The sequence below is a fragment of the Penicillium brevicompactum genome (assembly GCF_028827555.1).
Source record: "Penicillium brevicompactum strain IBT 35665 chromosome Unknown utg000001l_segment0_segment0, whole genome shotgun sequence".
In the NCBI taxonomy this organism is placed as follows: Eukaryota; Fungi; Ascomycota; class Eurotiomycetes; order Eurotiales; family Aspergillaceae; genus Penicillium; species Penicillium brevicompactum.
Genome location: NW_026623203.1, coordinates 3192602 through 3215582, shown reverse-complemented (window position 1 = coordinate 3215582; position 22981 = coordinate 3192602). Strand labels below are relative to the sequence as shown.

At 51.0% G+C, this 22981-nt stretch overlaps 11 protein-coding genes across 11 annotated transcripts; 7 read left to right on the top strand and 4 right to left on the bottom strand.

Annotated features, from left to right (window-relative positions):
- Positions 1-619: 619 nt before the first annotated feature.
- On the bottom strand, positions 620-2032 carry cdc43 (protein geranylgeranyltransferase type I subunit CDC43; the record flags this gene model as incomplete). The annotated part of the gene is made up of 5 exons (XM_056950303.1): positions 620-750; positions 806-914; positions 965-1296; positions 1342-1387; positions 1442-2032. 5 exons carry the CDS (start codon positions 2030-2032, stop codon positions 620-622), a joined length of 1209 nt encoding a protein of 402 aa, XP_056816218.1.
- Positions 2033-2224: 192 nt separating this feature from the next.
- Positions 2225-2961, top strand: N7506_001006 (uncharacterized protein; the record flags this gene model as incomplete). The annotated part of the gene is made up of 3 exons (XM_056950302.1): positions 2225-2362; positions 2418-2837; positions 2890-2961. 3 exons carry the CDS (start codon positions 2225-2227, stop codon positions 2959-2961), a joined length of 630 nt encoding a protein of 209 aa, XP_056816217.1.
- A 270-nt stretch (positions 2962-3231) lies between these two features.
- Positions 3232-3895, bottom strand: N7506_001005 (CFEM domain-containing protein; the record flags this gene model as incomplete). Its single annotated transcript, XM_056950301.1, has 3 exons — positions 3232-3581; positions 3633-3762; positions 3812-3895. The coding sequence occupies 3 exons, from the start codon at positions 3893-3895 to the stop codon at positions 3232-3234; spliced, it is 564 nt and encodes a 187-aa protein (XP_056816216.1).
- Positions 3896-4704: 809 nt separating this feature from the next.
- On the top strand, positions 4705-6690 carry N7506_001004 (putative MFS transporter; the record flags this gene model as incomplete). Its single annotated transcript, XM_056950300.1, has 7 exons — positions 4705-4750; positions 4812-4930; positions 4982-5371; positions 5440-5892; positions 5946-6354; positions 6403-6570; positions 6620-6690. 7 exons carry the CDS (start codon positions 4705-4707, stop codon positions 6688-6690), a joined length of 1656 nt encoding a protein of 551 aa, XP_056816215.1.
- Positions 6691-7338: 648 nt separating this feature from the next.
- N7506_001003 (uncharacterized protein) lies at positions 7339-10037 on the top strand (the record flags this gene model as incomplete). Its single annotated transcript, XM_056950299.1, has 5 exons — positions 7339-7387; positions 7443-7508; positions 7565-8968; positions 9015-9574; positions 9630-10037. The coding sequence occupies 5 exons, from the start codon at positions 7339-7341 to the stop codon at positions 10035-10037; spliced, it is 2487 nt and encodes an 828-aa protein (XP_056816214.1).
- A 510-nt stretch (positions 10038-10547) lies between these two features.
- On the bottom strand, positions 10548-11132 carry N7506_001002 (GFA family protein; the record flags this gene model as incomplete). The annotated part of the gene is made up of 2 exons (XM_056950298.1): positions 10548-10973; positions 11031-11132. The coding sequence occupies 2 exons, from the start codon at positions 11130-11132 to the stop codon at positions 10548-10550; spliced, it is 528 nt and encodes a 175-aa protein (XP_056816213.1).
- Positions 11133-12163: 1031 nt separating this feature from the next.
- Positions 12164-13202, top strand: N7506_001001 (uncharacterized protein; the record flags this gene model as incomplete). The annotated part of the gene is made up of 2 exons (XM_056950297.1): positions 12164-12726; positions 12797-13202. The coding sequence occupies 2 exons, from the start codon at positions 12164-12166 to the stop codon at positions 13200-13202; spliced, it is 969 nt and encodes a 322-aa protein (XP_056816212.1).
- A 1126-nt stretch (positions 13203-14328) lies between these two features.
- On the top strand, positions 14329-15334 carry N7506_001000 (RTA1 domain-containing protein; the record flags this gene model as incomplete). Its single annotated transcript, XM_056950296.1, has 3 exons — positions 14329-14497; positions 14570-14812; positions 14886-15334. Coding segments are annotated over 3 exons (861 nt in total), but the record flags the coding sequence as incomplete, so codon positions are not given.
- A 1514-nt stretch (positions 15335-16848) lies between these two features.
- On the top strand, positions 16849-19791 carry N7506_000999 (glycoside hydrolase family 35 protein; the record flags this gene model as incomplete). The annotated part of the gene is made up of 4 exons (XM_056950295.1): positions 16849-17077; positions 17126-18202; positions 18254-18755; positions 18801-19791. The coding sequence occupies 4 exons, from the start codon at positions 16849-16851 to the stop codon at positions 19789-19791; spliced, it is 2799 nt and encodes a 932-aa protein (XP_056816210.1).
- A 566-nt stretch (positions 19792-20357) lies between these two features.
- On the top strand, positions 20358-21511 carry N7506_000998 (tyrosine-protein phosphatase; the record flags this gene model as incomplete). The annotated part of the gene is made up of 5 exons (XM_056950294.1): positions 20358-20464; positions 20518-20554; positions 20607-20686; positions 20743-20961; positions 21016-21511. The coding sequence occupies 5 exons, from the start codon at positions 20358-20360 to the stop codon at positions 21509-21511; spliced, it is 939 nt and encodes a 312-aa protein (XP_056816209.1).
- A 336-nt stretch (positions 21512-21847) lies between these two features.
- N7506_000997 (Frag1/DRAM/Sfk1 family protein) lies at positions 21848-22817 on the bottom strand (the record flags this gene model as incomplete). Its single annotated transcript, XM_056950293.1, has 4 exons — positions 21848-22256; positions 22310-22579; positions 22630-22711; positions 22763-22817. 4 exons carry the CDS (start codon positions 22815-22817, stop codon positions 21848-21850), a joined length of 816 nt encoding a protein of 271 aa, XP_056816208.1.
- Between the last annotated feature and the right edge of the window lie 164 nt (positions 22818-22981).

Sequence of the window (22981 nt, the reverse complement as noted above, 5' to 3'; positions counted from 1 at the left end):
CGTCAAGGGTAGGGGTGGGCGTGGGTTGGAATGGGTGCCATTCAACGAGTAATGCGAAGGGGCGGAATTGACGGAGTGTATGTAGTAGGAGAATAGGGTAGGCAGGGGAAGCAGTGATGAAGGAAGAAATGAAGTCGCATACAAAGTTTCCAAGTTTCCCAGACGTCAACGGGAACGTGGACCGTGTGGAGAAACGGCTCTCCTTTTCTTCTATTTTTACTTCCAATTTTGACTATTTGGAGTACTTCGTACTTCAATGTATCTTTTAGTGTACTACACGGCTAGACTACTGTTAGGTTAAGTCCTTTTCATTTATATTGCCCGAGCCCCTGGATACTTGCCACTTTTTTTTTCCTCCTCTCTCTCTTCTCGCTGATCTTTGTATGAATCAAGGAAGATCGTCGTATCCTCACCTCATGCCACTCTTCAAGTCTTTGCTTTGCTGTGCTTTGGATTCTGCCTGTCTCGAAGATCCCTTACTTTGCGGACATGTACAGTACATGTACCGCGCCCGACTAATTTAATCGACTGCACCTATTGGCTGATGTTCAAGAGCAACGGCCAATGAGAGGAATGGCTGAAACCACCGTCATCATATGTGCATGTTATATATTGTACTTCACTGCCAAGGCAGCGACTTAAGATGTTGCACTGTTCGTTCAGTAGTACCCATCGTGGGATCGACAGCGTTCAGCCCCGGCTCGCCCTGGAAAGCCAAGGACACCATCCCGAAGTATGAATGGAGGAGATCTATATAGGTTAGCGACACATCAAAACTGCGTCAATTTAGCATGTTGCATCGTACCTGGAGGGTCTCCCGGTCCTTTCCCAAATCCACCCACGAGGTGTTGCGTCTTCTCCAGTAGGTATCGTCGATTGCGAGTCTCATCGACCACGCCGTACTGGTTCAGCATCTCAAGGGATGTTAGTAGCACACCGAAAAAAACGACAGGGTATCACTTACGACCAGCGTCGCCCCGTTCCAGAACGAATAGCAAGTGTCTGCATATTTATTGCACCGGCCATTAAACCCAGCACATGTTATTTCGTCCGCCTCGAGACGCGCGATATTGGGCAGTCCGTGAACTCTTTCAGCCATATTGCCGTCAAAGTTCTGGGGCTGTTCATCCTCTTCATCCTCAGGTTCTTCAATCTCAGCTGTCTGTCTTGAAGCGAGCCATGTAGTCAGCGCCTCGAATTGCCGCGAGCCGGCTGACAGAAGTGGCACGGTAACTGAGTCTGGCGAGGACCGCCGAAGGAAGTCCAAAGCACCAATAGCGCAATAAGTATGTCCACCTATCGGCCGTTAGAAGGTTCAGTAAGGGGGAGGAAGGCACATACTATGCGATTCACAGAATGGAGACTCTGCCATACCGCCATCATAAGTCTGCTCATGTTAGTAGCCAAGATCAACATTTCAATAACAAGACATCCCACCCACCTGACAAGCCTCAATAAAAGAAACCAACCCCTCAACATCGATATCAGGAACGCCTTCAAGCTCGCTACCGTTACCACGCAGGATATACCGGATACCCGCCGCACAGCAGCAGTATCTCAGATCCCCAGCACCGCCCAAGCTCCCATCGGGTCCAACAAGCTCTCCGAAGCTCCCATCTTCTCGCTGAACAGTGGGGAGCCACTCCAGACATTCCTTCCGTCTGACACGCGACAAGTCATCACCAAGTATCAGCAGATTGACCAGCGCGAAGAACGTCGCAGGGACATTCGCAGGGTCCCAAGCTTCGTTATCCTTGTTCCGCCTGCCAGGCCCGAAGTCGGTTCCTGGGAAACCGCGGAAGCCGCCCGTCGGAACTTGACAGTGATATAGCCAGTTGATGTATCCTGCGCGCTCTTCCCGTGTAGTTTTGATATTGAGGACCCCCAGAACGTCGAGACCGGAGAGCGTCAGGTAGGCCAGGAGCATTCGATTGGAGTCATTGGAGGTGTATGCGGAAGGGAGGAAGGTCTTTAGGCAGCGGAGGTAGTATTTGACATGACGCTCTATCGTGAACGATGCCTCGGTGGCCATTGTAGAGGCCCAAAGCTCTGTAGAATAGCGATGTTCTGGATGCGACTGAATTGTGGTGGGGGGAACCTTGAAGCTCTTCCCCACATGAGAGACAACGTAACACTCGGACCAACCTTTTTTTAATATTTCCGACCTTTCCACTTGGCCAACTTGTCACCCTGTCAACAATTCCACTTCATATACTATTACAAGATGGTTCTCGTCTCATCGAAGACCCTTATTCAGGCGCACGCCGTGCTCGTCCTCGTGATCGCCGGCTACCTAATCAAGAACCCGGAGATGATCGTCGACTCCGACATGGTGTTCATGATGGGCGAAGCATTGAAGATCGTACGCGCTCGAATCCCATTTCCCATCTTCAAGTTTGATTTCTAACGCGATACAGGACTTCCCATCCCTATCGACACCCCAGAAATCCCCCTTCACGTTCTGCGCCGTCTTGCTCTTCGTTGAATCTCTTATCGACCTCGTCCTGCTATCCAACATCCCCTTCCATGAAGCTTTGGACGAAGCCCTACCCTACATCCGACCCCTGCGAAACGGTAACCTCCCCGCTGAGGACCTCCAGGTTCTCCAGAACCTACCGGAATACATCACCAAGTCTCTGACCGTGTACTGGAGTGTTTGGATTGGTGTCGCGGGATGCAAGTTCGCTGTTTACGCCGGTCTTGCTTTCTTCATTTACCAGGGGCGCGCCGACGGAGTCTCGACCTACACCAGTGCTGCGGCGCTTGGTGGATTGGATCTGTTGAAGAACCGAGTGGTCTTCACCTTTGCCTTCCTTGAGATGATGTTCTGGTTCTGGGTAAGTGCTATCCTTGGATGTTAACTTTGTGCCACGCTAACTGGGTGAATAGGCTTTCTCGACTCTCCGACAGGAGCGCCAGGAGCGCTTGACTAAGCTCTTGGAGGACACTCGTGACATGTGAGCGCTTGATCGATATTCATATTCACGCTTGTATAACTATATGACACTCATTCTTCGAAATTATGCGATTTCTCGTGCCTTCTTGTGTTTTGTAGCTGGCCAATGGTGGAAATGCGAATAGAATACAGGTATATCATACTTTGAAAGTTCTTCGATGTCATCACATTCGTCACATTGAATGTCGATAGCTCAATTCTGTCACTAACGATAATCAATGACTCTTGTCACCCCGTCTCATTGTGCAGAGGGTTGCCGTAACAGCGGCAGCCATCTAGATGAGCATAGCAAAGGCAGCAGCAGCTCCGGCAGCAGCTACAAGCGAAGAGTCCTTGTGGGTGATACCCGCAGCACCGGTACTAGACGACGCCGCAGCAGACGACGACGCCGAGGCCGAGGACGAAGCGCTATCAGTGGTTGCGCTATCAGCAGTCGAGGTAGCAGTGGAAGTCGAATCCGTCTTGGTGGCAGCCGAGGCGTCAGTGCCAGTCTTGGTTCCAGTCTCGGTAGAGCTGGAAGAGGTCGAGGTCGAGCTTGAGCTTGCGCCGGTGGAGCAGACGACGGCAGTGGGCAGATCAGTCACACCACCGCGGGCACAGAGAGACTTGGCGACTTTGAGGGTTGCTATCGGAAGGTCAGCTGGTGAATGTGGATATGGAATTGCGCATAACGTACTCTCCTGGTCTTCCTTGGAACACTTGTCGGCCACACAGCACGAGACATCGCTCAAGAAGGACTTGGCTTCGCAGATGCACTTGAAATCAATGCCACACTCTTTGGGGATGGCACCGGTGGCACAGTCTTTCTACTTGGGGTTAGTATGACAGACATGTTTTGTGAGGGTTCTCACGTACGGAGCAGTCAGGTAGATCGCCCAGGCCTTGGGCGAAGGCAGTAGCCAGCAGAGCTGACAGGGTAAAGACGACGTTGAACTTCATGATGGGAAAGATGAAGATGGAGAAGGTCAAGAGTTGAGAGTCAAGAGTCAAGAGTCAAGTCAGATCCCCCGCTTTTGAAAGGAGAAAGAGAGAGAGAGAGAGATCGTCCACCTTCCCAGAAGGTTAGACTGGCTGAACCCAATTGACAGGTCTTACGCAGCGCGTACACTGTACATTCTCTTACTCTTACTCCGTACATCTTCTAGCATTAGAGCGTGGCGTTAATTGTCTCACTGCAGTGTGACCAATTTCCTGCTTCCTGCAGTGTACAGGACCCAGCTGCACACCCACTTCTCCAATGCACACAGCTGTACAGCTGCACCTCGTCAGGGCCCAATCTCCACTGTGGAGAGTGAACCCTGACCTCTTCAGCCTCATTGGCTCCCCTTGGACAATCCATTTGAACGTGACGCCTCGGCCCAAAACGCCGATCCCCCAGACCGTCGCTTTTCCCCTCATTCCCGGTTTTGATGGGGGTTGATGGGGTTTGCTGTGATGGTGTGGAATACTAGATCGGGGCCAAATAGACCTGTCCAATGATTTGGATACACCAGAAAGCGTCTTCTAAGCGCACACCAATAGCAATGAATTTTTCCATTCGGCCCTTAAGTAGATTATAACCCGAGTACGTGAAAGCTCGCATAGTGCTTATTTCCCCCTATTGGTCTTGGGATCTATCTTTTTTCTTTCCCTTCTTACCTTAGGGTGCATTGCAGTAGCTGGTTTCCTTGCTTCTTGCCTTAGCTTATGGGTTCCTAGCACTCGTAAGCTTAGCTCTCACCACTTCACCTTCGCCAAGACCTGTGATCATGGGATTGGGAGTTCTGGGAGACAAGCATTTGGTGCATGTCCCAGGTAAGACACACAGAGAGACAGAGCCCCTCCAAGCCAGACATCCCCATCTCACACCACTCAGGCACCTGCGACATCTACGAGACAAACGAACAATCCCCCATCGGCCTCAAATGCGACACTTCAGGCTCAACGCCAATCATCCTCGTACCGCAACCCAGCAATGATCCCAACGATCCATTAGTATGCTTCGACAATAATAGAGACTCCAGCGCAAAGCTAAAGATAATCTAGAACTGGCCATTATGGCGCCGCGACCTCATCCTCGCCATCCTCTCCTTCGTCACAGTCCTCTGCACAACCCTCAGCTCCATCCTCGCCGCGAACACCGTGACCATCGCCGACTATGAAGAGATCACGTTTACCGCCGCGGCGTTACTGACCGGCTATCATCTTTGCGGCGTGGGAGTCGCGGGAATATTGATCGTGCCAACTGCCCGGGTCTGGGGCAAGCGGCATCTGTTTCTCCTCGGCCACGTGCTCATGATTGTGAGCTGTGTGTGGGCCGGCGCGAGCGGGAAAAACAAGAATAGTCTACTATGGGCGCGTGTCTTCCAAGGTGTTGCGCTAGCGCCGTTCGAGGCGTTGGTTAATGCCTGTGTGGGAGACCTTTATTTCGTTCATGTGAGTGGGAATACCGTTGTCGGGGGAATGGGAGACGAGGGACGAGGGATGAGGGCTGACGGGGACAGGAACGAGGCAAACGAATGGCAGTTTCGAACGTTGCGCTGTTCGGCGCTGCGTTCCTGACGCCCGTGGTGGTGGGCAAGATCACGAAGACCATGGGGTGGCAGTGGTCGTTTTACTTTGTTGCTATCTTTCTTGGAGCTTCACTGCCGCTGATGTTCTTCTTTGTGCCTGAGACTGCGTTCCGACGACCGGAGAATCTAAACACGGATTTCAAGCGCAGTGGTGGACAGGGGGAATCAAGCGAGTCTCATGTATCGTTCGGTGGAGCTTCGAGCGATGAGACGAAAGGATTGAGCCCTGGCTCGAACGCGGCGGCTGAGACAGCGGTGCCGGTTCCAGAGAAGGATTCGTTTGTGAAATCGCTCCGACTGTTTAATGGGCGGAAAACCGACGAGAGCTTCTTCAAACTGCTCCTACGTCCATTCCCGCTGTTCTTACATCCGGGCATACTTTGGGTAAGTGGGTCCAAATGGCTGGCGAGATCGAGGCACTGACGGGAGTCGACCAGGCATGCCTCACTCAAGGCGTAGTGATCGGCTGGGCAGTCTTCTTCGGCGTGGTCCTGGCAATTGTGTTTCTCGGGCCACCACTGTGGTTCGAGGAAGACAAGACCGGGTATCTCTACACGGGGGCCTTCATCGGCTCCATTGTGGGTCTGGTTCTGTCCGGGTTGCTTTCCGACTCTATGAACAAAGTGATGATTCGGTTCAACCACGGCAAGTATGAACCCGAGTTCCGGATTTTGCTGGTGATCTTCCAGCTCATCTTCTGTGGGATTGGGCTCTATGGATTCGGGTGGACTGCCAACGATGTGATGCGATATGGCTGGTTGCTGCCCGATGTCTTCTTTGCATTCTTGATTGTCGGCATGGTGATGGGCGCGGTTGCCGCGTCGCTCTACATCGTTGATGCCCATCGTAAGTATTGAACAAATCAATTGGGACGAACAGTGCTGACTTGACTAGGTGAAATGGCCATCGAGGCATTCACCTGCATGCTCGTTTTCAAAAACATGTTTAGCTTTGTCCTGACGTTCTATGCGTACGAATGGTTCTCCCATGGAGGCATCAAGCATACCATGGTTGTCCTTGGTAGTATTCAGGTGGGGATCTGCCTGTTGAGCATCCCCATGTGTAAGAGTCTACCCGCATTGATCGTGTCCTGAGCTCATCCCTGTCACAGATCTTTTCGGGAAATGGAACCGGTCGTTCTTCGCGCGTCATGACATCCTCGAGTTGCTGCATCTCCGCTAATGTGCCTTGCCGGGAGAGGATGGGTTTGCACGTCTAATTTTTTCTTTTCTTTTCCCCTTCATCGTTATTACAAGTTGACCAGATGTCGTTACGGATGTCTTTTTAGATAGCCGGTCGGGCTGAGGTCTTGTCGTCCATCATGCTGGATACCGGGTAGCAGCGACGAGAGACAGTTCCTTTTTTTTTTTTAAATTCTAGAGACAGACTTATGGGGTTTTGCGTAGATCCATGTCCTCACAGAACGTGGAGGATCACCATGCCGATCAGGGTTCGTGCAAGATATAGTACCTCACTAGTACAATAGTACAATTAGTACAGAGTACTCCATACTGACCAAGAAAAGTGGGAGAGAAAAAAAAGTCCCCACGTCACAATCCGCGAAATTGGCTGGAAGCGGCCAATCTCCCCCCCCTCTCGATCCACTTAGAGCTCACTAGTGCCCAGCCCTGGGGAAGGCTCTTCACCCTGATTCATCGATCGAGAAATTCAGTGTATGATGCAATGGCGTTCACTACGCCGATCTTCCGTTGCAGCCGACGTCACGGGGGTGAAAGAAGCTTCCGGACCTCCATCCCATCTTTCGCTTAATAGTATGGTTCCCTCTTTCTGAGTGAGTTGGACGTCTCATATCTCGCCAATTCCGACTAAATGGCGACCGCGCAGATGCCTGCGGGCAGGTCCCGCCTAGCAGATGATGGTGAGTGAAAATCCCTGATCGTCGTATGAAGATCACTAACTCTAGTTGTATGCAGCCGCGACTGCTGCTCTCTACGTAACTCACCCCGAACGCAGGGCGTCTACTCGTGCTTCGAATCCCCGTGAGTTGTTCCCTCCAATTTCATCCCTGGCGGAGATGACGCTAACGCTCTCCTAGCCCGAACCCCTAATCTCAGCCACGCCTCGGCCGCCTCCGCCCTCGCGCACGCTAATCGCAAACCGGTCGAAGTATGGCAACCCCCGACCAGACTGCCCGCCGCCGAAAAGGCAGCTCTTTGCGTCAAGGACTTCACACCACCTCAAAAACCTCAGCCGACTTCTCAGTATAGCGCAGAAGGACTGGGCGCGGCCCTACTCGCTGCTCGCCAACATCAAGCCGCGGCCCAAGCTCCACCCCCCACTCACAAACGTGGCTCCTCCGTCGATCGGTACAACCACATCGCAGTCGGCGGTGATCCTAAAGCAAAGGCGCTTCAGGCCGCGACGGGCGCTTACACCACATCCCGCAAGAGAGCCGACTCGGTACCCAGCGACCAAGGGGTTTCGTCCGATACGCCCTATGCCCTGTCCGCTGCAGGTGCCTTGCGACATGTTCGTATCGAGGAAGATGCGCCCTTGAGCCATCTCGATAGCGGGATGGAAGCAAGCCGGATCCACCATATCGCCAACACCAATGCGAAGCTGTACACCTCAGCCCCGCCCGTTCAGGCCGAGGTCGACGAGCAGAACTACAAGAACTCACTACGTGCCGCTGCCATCTCGATGGCAAAGGATATGTACCAAGTTTCCGACACCAAAGAGCCCGGGGAATCGAATCCGGCCCTCGTCGCCGCCCAGAAAGGCCAAAGCCAGCTAGGATATCGCAAGACCGTATCCGCAGTAGATGGATCTGCCGTGCGACACGCAATAGCCCTGCAAGAAGCCGCGCAGAAACGCGCTTCCGAAAAACTGGCTCGCATGCACGATGAGAACGCCGAGTACCAGCAGTATTACGGCACAGCGCCTCAACCGCAACGATCTCGTCTGAGTCGCCGTAAGCGGACTTCTAGTGATGCCGACGCGTCGCAGATCGACGCCGAGCAGTCCCGCCAGATCCGAAGCCAGATGACCAGTCTGCGCACAAAGTTGGATCGTGTCGACGTGCGCAGAACCAAGGACCGTGAGTTGCTTATGCAGGCTGCTCGCCGGAACGTCGATCAGACGCTCCAGGATATGGAGGCGCGGGTGTATGCGAATACCGGTCGAGCACCTCCTTCTGTGCAGAAGGGGTGGGACGAGGTTGCGCAGGAGCGTGTACGTCGGGAGGCCGAGGCTTTCGATGCTGCTACCCAGCAGGGAGATCGAGTCAAGATTGGAAGTCAGCAGTATATGGATTATGCTGATGTCGAGGCTGTTGCTCGCTCACGTCTGCAGCCTGCGCTTGATGAAATCACGGAGAATGCTGAACTGCAGCGGGCTCATGACGTTGAGGCTCGTTTGGATGCTGAGGAGAGACAAAGACATGCTGCTGTGGAACGTCAGCGTGAGGCTGAGATGAGAGAGTTGGAGAAGCAAGACAAAGGTACGTTCGTCTCATATTGCAATGGGATTTTGGCTAACAACAACAGGCACCACGAAGAGCAAAGGCGAGGGCAAGGTCACTATCCCTAAATTCTTCTTGTGGCGCAAAAAGGGCAAGCGCGCTCGTGTCGAGTCCGAAGCCGACGAGGCCCAGGCCGTCTCACCCGTCACCCAGGAGATTGTCGAAGAACCCGCGCCTGCGGCTGCCACAGATGTATCAAAGGATGTCATTCCAGAGGAAGCCTCCAGCAACGCCTCGGAAGCCGGTCCTGCCCCCATCGCAGCGGCCCAGGCCGCAGCAATGGAAAGCCAAGAGAAACCCCGAGAGCCTGTACAACAGCCCACCCCAGAGCCAACTCCAGAGCCAAAGCAGGACGTCGTCCGTGTTCCCACGCAAGAGCCAGAGCCAGAGCCCACCGAACCCTCCGAAACCGACGACATCCCACCAGCAGTTCCCCGCCGCCGTTCCGCGCCGCTGACTGCACACGCCGAACGCGATACACCAATCCACTGCTTCACCCCGCCCGTCAACAGCCCGCGCGCCGACTCAAAGCTGAAATCCTGGTTCCGGGACCGTCTGGTCCGCCGCTCATCCGGCCCTGTCCCCGTCTACCCCCACCAACCAGGCCCGGAATTCACAGACAGTGAACCCGCTTTCACAGGCGGCGCCGCCCCTCACGGGACCCGAAGAGCCGCGCGGTGCAGCACTAAGCTCACACCCATTAAACGGAATGGAGATCCCAACGCACAACCGCTCGTCCAGCTACTACAGCAACGAGTTCGACGTGACGAAGACGCGGAGCGGCGAGTCTGGAGCTTCTTCTCCGAAGACGAGGAAGATGGATCGTCTGCGCAAGACCTTTCTGAGACGGGTTTCGCGGAGCGATGATGAGGCCATGCCGAATGCGGCGGATGCTGATGAGCCGAGGAGGGATTCTGAGGTCCCGAGTGTTAAGACTGATGTTCAGAGCTTGAGGAACAGTGCCCTTGAGCAGGGTTTGCCTGCGCCGCCTACTATTGCGGAGACTATGAGTACGAAGAGGGAATCGAGGTTCTCGGAGGATCTTTGAGATTAATTTAGGTGTTGCTATATGTATTCATGTGTATTCTATGTCTATGATTTTTTGGTGGATTTTTTGGTGATTTGGCGCTTTTGGTTGGGATATGGAGAGGCTTTCTTCGCTGTGACTTTGGGTCTTTCGTCCATATTCGATTAATTGATCTTAACTGCTTCTTCTTTTGTATTACATTCCAGAGGTATGGACGCTTGTCTGAATTAGTCTTGATTGATCGGTTCTTGAGTATTCACACCGCTACTGCCAGGTCCCCGGGATACTTACTGCGGGTGACATATGAGGCACCATGGCCTTAAGACATGTAAAGTCTACTGTGAAGACTGAACTAGCCAGTGTCAACGATCACACTGAGAATGGCTGTGTTTTATAGAGAGACATAGGTAGCGTGAGATTGCAACTGGGACACTTCCTTTAATTCAACCTTTGATCTTTTCCACGAGTTCCCACCGTCGGTACCAATGAAGTATCATTCTGGCCCTGTACTTCAATCTGAGAATAAAATAGTTAAAGCACAGCCTTTACCCTAGATTTGGGCACACGGTATGCCGACCCATCAATTTGCTTGGCACCATCTGCACAAGATAGCCATGCCACACGATCTTTCGTATACTGCTCAAGTCTCGGCTTCAGCGCTGTCTCATGCAGGTTGAAATCATCTACCGTCCCAATGCGAAGGATACTGTGACCCGGGAATGCCTCGCCGACCCGATACATCAGGGAGCCACATGTTGAGCAGAAATAGTTGGTCATCGCTTTACCAGAGGCGATAGTCCGCGACTGCGAGAATGTTTTCAGGTTCTCACAACCTCTGGAGTGCTTCAAGTGAGAGTCTTTCACAATAAAATTGGATGCAAACATTGATGCTGTGATTTTGCGACAGTCTGTGCAGTGGCAGACGAAGGTGTCAACCAGACCGGGTCCTTTGGTTGGCTGGGATAAGCACTGTTAGTACTTTGAGACCAAGAAGATCATGGAAAAATGACCCACAAAGACTAACTGTACTGCGCCGCAGTAACATGTAGCTGTTGCTTCATTCTCTGTGGACCAACCATCATCAGCACCTCCAGCAAGTGGGATGTAGGGCTTCATATTTCCAGCCAGTATGAGAGTCGGAAGATGTGAAAGCGAAGTTAGCAGAATATGACCAACATGTAACTCCTTCCCATAACAAAACTACTTATGATACTGAAAAGAGCGTATTCCTCGGCTCTTTCGGCTGCATCAAAGCGGGGAAAGAACCGTCTGACAGTTGAACGAATCCATGGATGATATCGCTGACGATAAGATCAAAATGCATTCATGGCCTGGGGATCATTGATCATCCATGGTTTGGATCAAGTAGACGTTTCTCTGGAACTTCCCAAAATCATTCCAACTTGGAAGCAAGTACCGCATTGAAGAGTTCTCGTACGTGAAAATCAAAAATCAAAAATCACCTGGGCATCACTCACTCCCTCGAGACGGGACGGATGAGTTCAGATGAGCCCCAAACCTTAGGTGGCATCCGCCCGGGTTAAGTAAAGAGTCAAGTGGACAGGTGCCAAGAGGCCCCGAGGCCACCGGCGCCAAACCCCGGGGCCCCGGGGGCGGAGCCAGGATTAGTCATATCCTCGCCAAATGGATACCTTCCACGAAGTTGAGGCAAGCGCTGGAAAAAAGGGGGAGCTTGGACAGATCCTTATGTATGACATACTTCATACTCCACGCCTACTGCAGTGCTTTGCTCGCATTCACATGACCATCCTCTTCTCTTTACTCCCGAACCCTCCCGTGGACAATTCCTGGAAGTGAGATCAATTGAGCTTTGCATCAGCACTCATCCAGCTGCAAAGGCGATTGAACCATGTCACTTCGAAAGCCTCACAGAAAGTCACGCAATGGCTGTCTCGAGTGCAAGAGGCGCAGAGTGAAAGTTTCTCACCACCCTTGTCCCGTGTTTCATTGGCCTTGAGCTCACCAATCCCTCCCCGTAGTGCAATGAGCAACAACCTTGCCACAATTGTGTCAAGTACCAAAGCGATTGCACCTATCGCACGGAGATAGTGTCACAGAGCTCGACTACGCCAAAAAAAGCGTTGAGTGATGCAGATCGCATCGCCTCTAATTCGGTCATTGGTGCCATGGAATCGCTTTCTGGGGTATCACCATCTGCCTTGGCTAGAACATCCGATTTTGAGGCTCGGGACCTTGAGCTGATGCATCACTACAGTACATTGATTGCCAAGACTTTTTCATTTCGGAACGAAATTCAAGACGTCTGGGCTATTTCAATTCCAAAGCAAGCCTACTCGTGCAGCTATCTCATGCACGGATTGCTTGCAATTTCAGCTCTACATTTGAGCTCGTCGGCCCATGACTCAAGACACAGCTATACAGACCTGACTACATATCACATGCATAAATTCCTTACTAGCTTCAGGGAACAGCTTGCAAATATATCAATAGAGAACTGTGTGCCTTTGTTTGGTGCCTCATCTCTTATGGTCATTTACGTTTGTGCGCAATCTGCTATGATATCACAACCAGTTGGAAAGAGCCCGTCGCAAATCGACATGCTCATGAAACTCTTCAATATGTCTCGAGGGGTAGAGACCATCCTTGCACCGTATCGTGGAGAGGTTCACCAGAGCTCCTTGAGCCCTTTACTTCACAAGGACTACCATCTCGTTTCGGATATATCAAGGTAAGACCGACGTTGAAAATGTTCTTTTCCATCACCAAGAAAAGGGTTCACATGGACTAACCTTGGAAAGATATCATGATACCAATTCCTTGGAAGAACCACGATTGCTCGACCTGAGGGGTCTCGTCATGAGCCAAAACCTCGACCCCCAAGAATTGAACGAGTACCTCGACGCCCTAGCAAAGCTGCAAACAGCTTTCTCTTTCGTGGGTGTCGCTAGCATGCCATTGGAGCCAGGTGCGGCGTTTGTGTGGCCAATCACCCTGCAGCGAGCTTTTATCTGTCATCTAACGCAACGCTCGCCTCTTTCGTTAGTCATTCTAGCACATTATTGTGTGATTTTGTATCGTCTCAGTGGGGATTGGTTTTTGAATGGCTGGCACAAAGCAATTCTTGATGAAATCAGAGACCTTGTACCTTTGGAACTGCAGGCATGGATTCGTTGGCCAAGGGATGTTTGTGGCTTGAGCGATTGACCCTCCCCGGAGGTCTCTTTCTGCACCCACGCCGTCTTTTTCAGCGTGCTCGCACAATAAAACCAATTTGGGTTCCAACTTTGCACTTGGATAGAATGGAATAGTCGAAAACGCATGAGTTCGATGGAATTCTCCTCGGCCATGTATCCTCAAATGTTGATGAGAACCACCACAGATAGCAAATTTTGGAAGAGGAGGCTCTAGAAAAGTAGCTGGTTAGCTGAGACTCAAAGATTGGATTGAGAGGAAGCACTGAAAGTGAAAGGGGAAAGTGAAGATGAAAAAAGATAAGGTATCTGTTCCGACATCCGTACGAATCCGATGATTCCCAACGCTGTGGCCACAGATAGACACAGACATGCCCAGGTGACCTAGGTGAAAGCTCTGGAATTCCAGGTGGATCCAATGGATAAAAATGCAGCTGAATCATTATATTTAATAGGAGTGCTATCCGGGGTCGAATTTCTCGTCGTGTTCGTACCTAGTCGTTCGAGAACTTAGGCACACGGGCTAGTTTCCAGACTTTCTCGTTTCGACTATAGCAAATCGCCTAAGTCTGGTATCACTCAAGAACCCTGAGCATTGCTTGGCCGTGCAAAAATCTCAGACCCACCTCACATTCGATAATGTTGTGGTGGGCGCTGTAGTCCAGTGCAATCTTGCTTACACTGAAGTCGAACCGTCTTTTCTTATTCCTGTCTTTTTTCCGTTGTCTTTCCCTCTCTGAATAAATCTCACTATCTCAACCCTTCTACTTCACTTATTAGGCCACAATATACTAGAGCTACGTGCTACATTATGAGCAGTTTCTGAGATTTTTGATCCATAGATGCACCGGCAAGATATGATTGGCTTTCGTATAGACGTACACTAAGCCTAAATAGGAGGACTGACCCATGGCACAAGCTCCACACCCGCGCTTCATCCGACCCACTATCTCTATTAATACTGGGGGCCTCAGGATTGAACGAAGCCAGCATGTTTTCAGCAGTTAGCTATTAAAGCCATGCTCGCCCGAGTCTGTTGAAAGGCTCTACCTCTCTCTTTGCTTTCTCACTTGCCTCTTTGCAATCTTCTTCAATAGTAATTGGCGTCTTAACCGCGCGGTCCAACTCCATACTTCACAATGGGCAGTTCCGAAGGACATATTGATTTTCAGCTTTACCGTTATACACCCTCTCTTCCCGCCGCTGTTATCTTCATTGTCCTGTTCGTACTCACGACGGCCTGCCATGTCTATCAAATTATCAAATGCCGCGCCTGGTATTTCACTGCCTTTGTCCTGGGAGGAGTCTGTGAGTTCTCAACCTTGTATAGGACAAGATTCTAGACTAGTCAAGCTGACCGCAATCTTCGAAATGTTATAGTCCAGATAATCGGATATATTGCACGAGCAAAAGCGCACTCTAATACCAAAAGTGTACCGATCTACTCTATCCAAACAATCCTCATCTTGCTCGCACCCCCTCTATATGCTGCATCAATTTATATGGTCCTCGGAAGATTGGTGGTGCACCTTCGGGCCGAGAGTTTCTGTATAGTTCCGCTGAAATGGATGACTGGTATCTTCGTGACGGGTGATGTGATTGCATTCATAATGCAAGCAGCTGGTACGTCGAAATGACTCTTACCCGATATGCATTTCCTCTCTATCTTCTCCCGTACTAATAAATTTTCAAATAGGAGGCGGAATCATGGCAAGCGGTACAATCAGTGCAATGCAGACCGGAGAGCACATAACGATAGGCGGTCTTTGTGTGCAACTGGTATTCTTCACATTCTTCCTTGTCACATCGATTATCTTCCACCAACGGATACGCTCAAGGGCAGCCCCGCAGTCCACAGAAGTCAAGCAGATCTTTTTTCTGCGCATCAATCACAACTGGGAGTCTGTGCTTTGGGGGCTGTACATTGCTAGCATCTTGATCTTGGTACGATCCGTTTTCCGTCTGATCGAATACGCTCAAGGCAACGATGGCTATCTGATTAGCCACGAGGCTTTCATGTATGTTTTTGACGCAACGCTGATGTTCTTTGCCATGGTTGCGATGAATGTCTTTCACCCGTCTATTGTGTTGCTGTCTGCCCATAAGGATACCCGTCATTCACTCGAGGCTCTTCGGTCTGCCCAGGTGTGAGCTGAAGTAGGAGCAACGGAACAAGGAACGGCTCAATGATGTTTTGGAATATTCATTGCCTCGGTGATCGAGATACGCCGCGGAGCCTTTGGAAATCTTTTGTCGTGGAAAGTATCAGGACCTTCAATATGATAATTTCTTAGAACAAGTGCGGGAGGAAAAGGGCTGAGTGCTAAAGAGACCTGCAGCGATTATTTTAGTACCACATTGTAGTACAACTTTAATATGTGTTGTCTTCGTGGATTACTTATCTGCAACCTTGAAATGCCCCTTGATACCCTCTCAGCTTAACTGGAATGAAGCCGTTTGCATGTTTGGTGAAGGGCGTTGATGTGGGATTCATCGAGAAAATCACAGATCACGCCGAGGAGCTCATTCGCTAGACTCAGTAGCTGCATGTTTGATGAAGAGAAAAGCACGGTGGTTTTGTTGTTGTTGTTCCAAGATTGTTTTTCTTCTCTCTCAAGACGGTCGGGGGTGGCCCCCTAGGCCCTAAGAGGGGATTGCGGGATAACACTTGAGAATGATCACTTGTTCTCTTGTCTACTCAAAAGTGGCAATAAAGAGAAAGATTACCACGGAACAGCCTTGAAGCTTGGAAGACTTAAGCTTCCGAAGTTTCAAGGTTAAAAGCAAAGCTGACCGAAAAAGGCGGGGTCCATTAGTTGTGCCAAGTGTGAATGTATACATGCCCCCTATCCAGGACAATCTGACCACCCGGAAGTTGTCGCTGGGTTATGTAGGCATTGGCTTTGCTCAATAATGTCTGAAATTGCTACTAGCCCTGCGCGAATAGGACGGAATTCTGACGGCGGTCACAGATGATATATATACTGGCCGTGGATAGCGCAAAGAAATGACAAGCGTCAGTGCCGCGCTCACGCGCGGCCAAAAAGACGATAGTACTTGCTAATAAGTGGACAGGATTAGTTACGTATTGGATTGAGCTCATATTTTGACTGGTAACGAAAGAGAGATATCATCAACTTTGAGACCAATTTTTAAGTGTCTCTTTAGTTAACTTTTCAATCGTCCTTTTAACTGTCCATTGCACTGTTCTTTCAACTAGTCGTCGAGTAAAGGAAGTCTTGGCTAAGCCGTGAACAGGGAATTAGAGATCAATGATTTCAAGACCCACAAGCCATGGAGGCAAGACAAGACTTTTCTTGCAGTAACTTTAGGCATCCAGAAGCAAAGAGAAAAAAGTGAGACCCAGACTGTCGTTTAAAAAAGAAAGGTCCTCGAGCACGCTGGAGGGGACCTCGGGCAGGGTCAAATTGTGACGGCTGTTCAAAGTAAAGCGGGATCGCCTAGGCATAGTGCGCCATTGCTAGAAAGACATTATGAATTCCCCCGCCTCTAAATTGCCTAATGTGACATCGTTTAATTTCCAGGTTATAAGAACATCCACCAATCCGAGCTCCGGACGGGGTAAAGCTACCACGAAAGACCGAGGCATACCGTTTATATAGATCGTGTGATAATGAACCTGCAAATTGTCGCCCATAATGCGGTTATTTACGCTTTTCTCAGCCCTTCTAGGGCTGATCTCCCTCGTCTCAGCCACAGACAATGGCAAAACCACCGATGTGACCTGGGATAAGTACAGTCTCTCGGTCAAAGGCGAGCGAGTATTCGTCTTCTCCGGCGAATTCCACTACCAGCGCCTTCCCGTTCCAGAACTATGGCTGGACGTGTTTCAAAAGCTTCGATCAAATGGCTTCAATGCCGTTTCCAGTAAGTTCCTACCTATCGATAATATGAACAACTGACTCATGTGCACAGTTTACTTCTTCTGGAGCTACCATTCCGCCTCGAAAGATACCTTTGATTTTGAAACTGGCGCTCACGACATTCAGCGCGTCTTTGACTACGCTAAACAAGCAGGTTTGTATATCATCGCTCGCGCAGGCCCTTATAACAACGCTGAGACCTCCGCTGGCGGATACGCTCTGTGGGCATCGAACGGTCAAATGGGCAGCACGCGCACAAGCGCCAGTTCGTACTATGATCTCTGGTACCCCTGGATCCAAAGGGTTGGCAAGATCATCGCGGCGAACCAGATCACCAATGGAGGCCCTGTCATCCTGAACCAGCATGAGAACGAGTTGCAGGAGTTGACGCATAGTGCGGACAACACGGTAGTCAAATACATGGAGCAGATCAAGGCTGCGTTCGACGAAGCGGGTATCGTTGTGCCGAGCACTCACAATGAAAAGGGCATGCGCTCCATGAGCTGGTCAACAGATTACCAGGACGTTGGCGGTGCTGTCAATATCTACGGTCTGGATTCGTACCCTGGTGGTTTGTCCTGCACGAATCCGAACACGGGCTTTAATCTGGTTCGCACCTACTACCAATGGTTCCAAAACTACTCGAGCTCTCAGCCGGAATATCTACCGGAGTTCGAGGGGGGCTGGTTCTCTGCCTGGGGTGGAACGTTCTACGATCAGTGCTCGACGGAGCTTTCGCCTGAGTTTGCAGATGTCTACTATAAGAACAACATTGGCTCTAAGGTTACCTTGCACAATATCTACATGGTTATGGGGGCTACATCGTGGGGACACAGTGCTGCTCCTGTCGTCTATACTTCTTACGATTACTCCGCTCCTATGCGGGAGACGCGGGAGATTCGAGACAAGCTGAAGCAGACCAAGCTGATAGGTCTGTTCACTCGTGTTTCGTCTGGTCTTTTGAAGACTGAGATGGAAGGAAATGGAACGGGTTATACCAGTGATGCTTCGATCTATACATGGGCTTTGCGCAATCCTGATACGCAAGCGGGATTCTACGTTCTCGCGCATGCGACCAGTTCATCCCGGGCTGTCACCAGTTTCTCGCTGAATGCGAATACCTCGGCTGGTACGTTCTGCAGATCATCGTAGATCAATGATTAAACTGACAATTTTGAAGGAGCAATCACCATTCCAGATATTGAACTCGCGGGCCGCCAGAGCAAGATCATCGTGACAGACTACCAGATTGGCAAACAGTCAAGCCTTCTATATTCATCCGCAGAGGTTCTGACTTACGCCATCCTCGACGTGGACGTCATTGTGTTGTACTTGAACATTGGACAGAAAGGCGTGTTCGTTTTCAAGGATGCGCCGACGAAGCTCACATTCCAGACATACGGCAACTCCAATGTGAGCTCTGCTTCATCGAATCACGGCACACAGTACACGTATACCCAAGGACAAGGCACGACCGTGCTCAAGTTCTCTAATGGGGTGTTGGTTTACCTTCTCGATAAAGAGACAGCGTGGAACTTCTTCGCAGTTCCCACGACCTCTGACCCGCTTGTAGACCCCAGCAAGCAGGTCATCGCACTTGGGCCGTACCTGGTGCGGACAGCAGCTATCAGTGGAAACACGGTCAGTCTCGTCGGTGACAATGCAAACAAAACTTCTCTCGAGTAAGTGGTGATACCCCCGACTATACGCCTTCGCTTATATTTTAGGGTCTACACGGGCAACTCCAAGGTGACCAAGATAAAGTGGAATGGCAAGGAGATATCGACGAAGAAAACCGCTTACGGCAGCTTGATCGGATCAGCCCCGGGTGCCCAAGACGCCAAAATCTCGCTCCCAGCCCTAAAGTCGTGGAAGGCCCAGGACACTCTCCCCGAGATCCAGCCATCCTACGATGACTCCCGCTGGGTGGTCTGCAACAAGACCACCACCGTCAACGCCGTAAAGCCTCTGACCCTCCCAGTCCTGTACTCTGGAGACTACGGCTACCACGCCGGAACAAAGGTCTACCGCGGGCGATTCAACGGCAGTGCAACGGGCGCCAACCTCACCGTCCAGAACGGCGTCGCCGCCGGCTGGGCAGCCTGGCTGAATGGCGTCTACGTGGGCGGAGCCGTCGGCGACCCAGCCCTAGCCACCACCACAGCCTTGCTCTCCTTCAACAGCACCCTGAAAGGCGAGAATGTACTGACAGTCGTCATGGACTACACCGGGCACGATCAAGACAACGTCAAGCCCAACGGCGCGCAGAACCCGCGCGGGATCCTTGGCGCTCAACTGGTGGGCGGCAACTTCACCACCTGGCGCATCCAAGGCAACGCCGGGGGTGAATCTAACATCGACCCGGTGCGCGGCCCGATGAACGAAGGCGGCCTATACGGCGAGCGCCTGGGTTGGCATCTGCCCGGCTACAAGGCTTCGAAAACCGCCACCTCTGACAGCCCACTTGATGGCGTGACGGGGGCGGGGGGACGATTCTACACGACGACATTCAAGCTCAATCTTGACTCTGACCTTGACGTTCCGATTGGACTGCAGCTGGATGCATTGGAATCGCCGGCTGTGGTGCAGATTTTCATGAACGGGTACCAGTTCGGACACTACTTGCCGCACATTGGACCACAGAGCAAGTTCCCGTTCCCGCCTGGGGTGATCAATAATCGGGGGAGAATACGCTTGCGATTAGCGTGTGGGCTCTGACGGCGGCCGGTGCCCAATTAAGTCGAGTGGAGTTGGTTGCTTATGGTGCGTATCGGACTGGATTTGATTTCAATCGCGATTGGTCATATTTGCAGCCACGATGGGAGGACCGGGGGGACTTTGTTTAGTCCACGTGCGTAGTGTTGCATGACTGAGAGACTCAGGGGGATCCCAGTTGTCCAATGAAAGACAAAGGGCGAGAGAGTGAGAGTAGAGAGAGAATGAGTGAGAGAGAAGAAAGAGAAGAGAACAAAGATCTCCAAGTGGTCGAAGCTTCTGGTCAAAGTGTCTTTTACCCCAGTGTCAACTCAATTCTAGATCAGACATTCTAGACCTCTTTTTTAATTAATTCTACTTTACTGTATTGCACTTAGCAGACTTTCCCATATACTTCCAAAACAAGTTTCACGCAAACAAAAGTTCATTGTCTAGGCGACTATCGGTGCCCAACCTGTTCCACCGCCATTTCTGTACTTCTCCACCTTTTATCAACTCCATTTCTTCAGATTCACATCTCAAATTCCCCTTGCTTTTCTTTACCATTAATATTAATCCTAATTTAAACCATGTCGCGCCACAACAGCGTCGACCTGGACTCTCCCGACCGGCCCTTTGACAACATCATCAACTTCCGCGACGTCGGCCGCTCAATTAATCAATTCTGTCGCAAAGAGTGAGTTGACGCGTCAAATGCAAGAAATCCCCTTCAATCTAACGTGTTCACAGAATTCTTAAGGAAGGCGTGTTCTTTCGCAGCGCGAGGGTAATTCCAACTTTTCCCTCGGAATGCGTCATAGGCTGACCAAGTTTCATAGCTCGACGATGCATCAGAACGAGATAAAAAGCGACTAGCCGATGAATTGCATATCCACACCGTTATTGATTTACGGTCACAGTATGTCGCCTATTGTAAAAAGCAAACAAACAAAAAGAAAGCCTAACACCATCTAGAACAGAACACCAAATGGGCACGCGAAAACGACGCGCTGAAATAGCCAAGTCAGAATCCGAACAGGAAATCTCCGAATCAGATCTCACAACTGCCCCAGTCCCCACGAATCCCGACGAGCACCTCCTCCAAATTCCAGGATCGGAGCGTGCATTAATCAGTCTGACGGGGAAGGGCTTTGAGCGAGCCCTATTATCCAAACTTGACTGGTACACTTATCTGTATGTCCATGTTTACATATATTCCTTTGAACCGAAGTCTAACAAACGAACCAGAAAAGCAATCAGCCTCGTAACAACAGGCTACCGCAGCGATGCAGTGCGACTAATCTGTCAAACAGCAATGGTCCCGCGCGGACTAACAGGGCTAGCGCAAGACACGCTGGAATCCAGCAAGGCAGAAGTACGCGCCGTGTTTGAAATCCTAGCGAAAGAGGACTCATACCCCACGCTCGTGCACTGCACGCAAGGCAAAGACCGCACGGGCCTGGTCGTGCTTATGATGTTACTTCTCGTCGGGGACGCGGTGCCCACGGCGGCCATCGTGGATGATTACAGTCGCTCGGAACTCGAGCTCGTGCCGGAGTTTGAAGAGCGCATGAAGGAGATCCGTGCCATTGGCCTCGGTGAGGATTATACGAGGTGTCCGGCTGGGTTTGTTACGGATACTACGGAGTATCTGGAGAAGTTTGGGGGTGTTACGGGGTATTTGGAGAAGATTGGGGTAGGGGCTGAGATGCAGGAGAGGGTTCGGAGGAAGTTTTTGGCGTGATGGGCTTTTGTTTTGAGGCGCTGTATTTTCTGTAAATAGTATCTTTTCATGGGCTGGATTGCTAGATTGCATGAGATGGCGAATGGGTTGCTTTTCTCTATGGACAAACAACAAACGACAGATGACAGACGACAGATTGAATGTGAAATTGAAATTAATTCGGATGATCTAGTATATGCGCACCCCAAGTGTAGTCACGGGTATCAAAGACGAAAGGAAATGAAACCACCAACAAGCTGGTAAAAAGAAGACAAAAACAAAAACAAACGCAAGGTATAGAATGACATCGTCAACGGCATATATGTTAATACAGAAAGAAATGAGCAGGAAAAATCCTTATACCCGCTGGCCACGGTAGAAGCCAGTGTTCGGTCCAGCAGAGTCATGAGTCAGAGGCTCCTCGATGGAAACACCCTCCTCAGGGCTGGTGTGACCCATAGCGAACTTCTCACCCTGGGGCACATGGTGACGAGTCCGAACAGAAGGCAAGAGATCGACGACGAAAGAAAGCACATAGCCCGTGAAGACGAAAGCGATCGTCCACTCCAAAATGGCACCTGTGTTCTGGCGACTGCCGCTGCCATTCATGCAGACTCCGAATCCAATAGCCAGACCAATTTCGATAATAATGAAAGCCAGCTTGATATAGAAGCTAGCAAGCAGGACGCGATGCTCGCGACGGTAGAAGATTCCAATTCGGAGGTACTCGGCGCAAATCAGGATTGCGCTAACGATGTATCCAGCACTGCGAACGTGTTAGCCATGTCCTTCTCCATTACCGAGGATTGTTGAACTCACAGGAAAAGAGCCAGGAAACCATCGTGCAGCTTGGGGTGGTGTTTCGTATCGAAAATCGAAAGCAGGATCAATCCTGCGGCACCGGCGATCGCGAAGAAGATCGAGAGGCAGGCGCATGCCTTGTCGAATTTGCCCTTGTTGGATGCGAGCTGTTTCGAGTGTCGCAGCCACCGCTCGGAGAGGAAGGCCAGGTCTAGGAATACTACTGTCACGACGCTGCCACCGATGAAGAGCGGCTGTAGACGCTCGGCGCCGACGTTGGAAATATACCTGTGACTGTTAGATGGCGTGCAAGGGCTAGGGTTGCGTGGAGTACTTACGCGATAGTCTGGACGGGGTCCATGCCTCCATAGTGTGGTCTGCCATCGTAGACCCAACTAACCAGCATGGCAATCAGCATTGCTGGGGCGCGTTAGCGGTGATCTGAATCGGGATATTGGGGATGTGACTTACCAACCCACATGCATGCTGATATCAGAGGGAACATCCAAAACGAAATGATCCACATTTTGGCGGGTCGAGATAATAGTATAAGGTGAATGTGTACTTGTGAGAGGCTTAATGGAAGTGATCTGGGACACGTTAGTCGCAGTCCCCAGGGATTGAGTCAAGGGACTCACATTAGGGACGATGTCTCGAGTGTAGCATTCCAGAGGCAAAGACAGTGGCGGT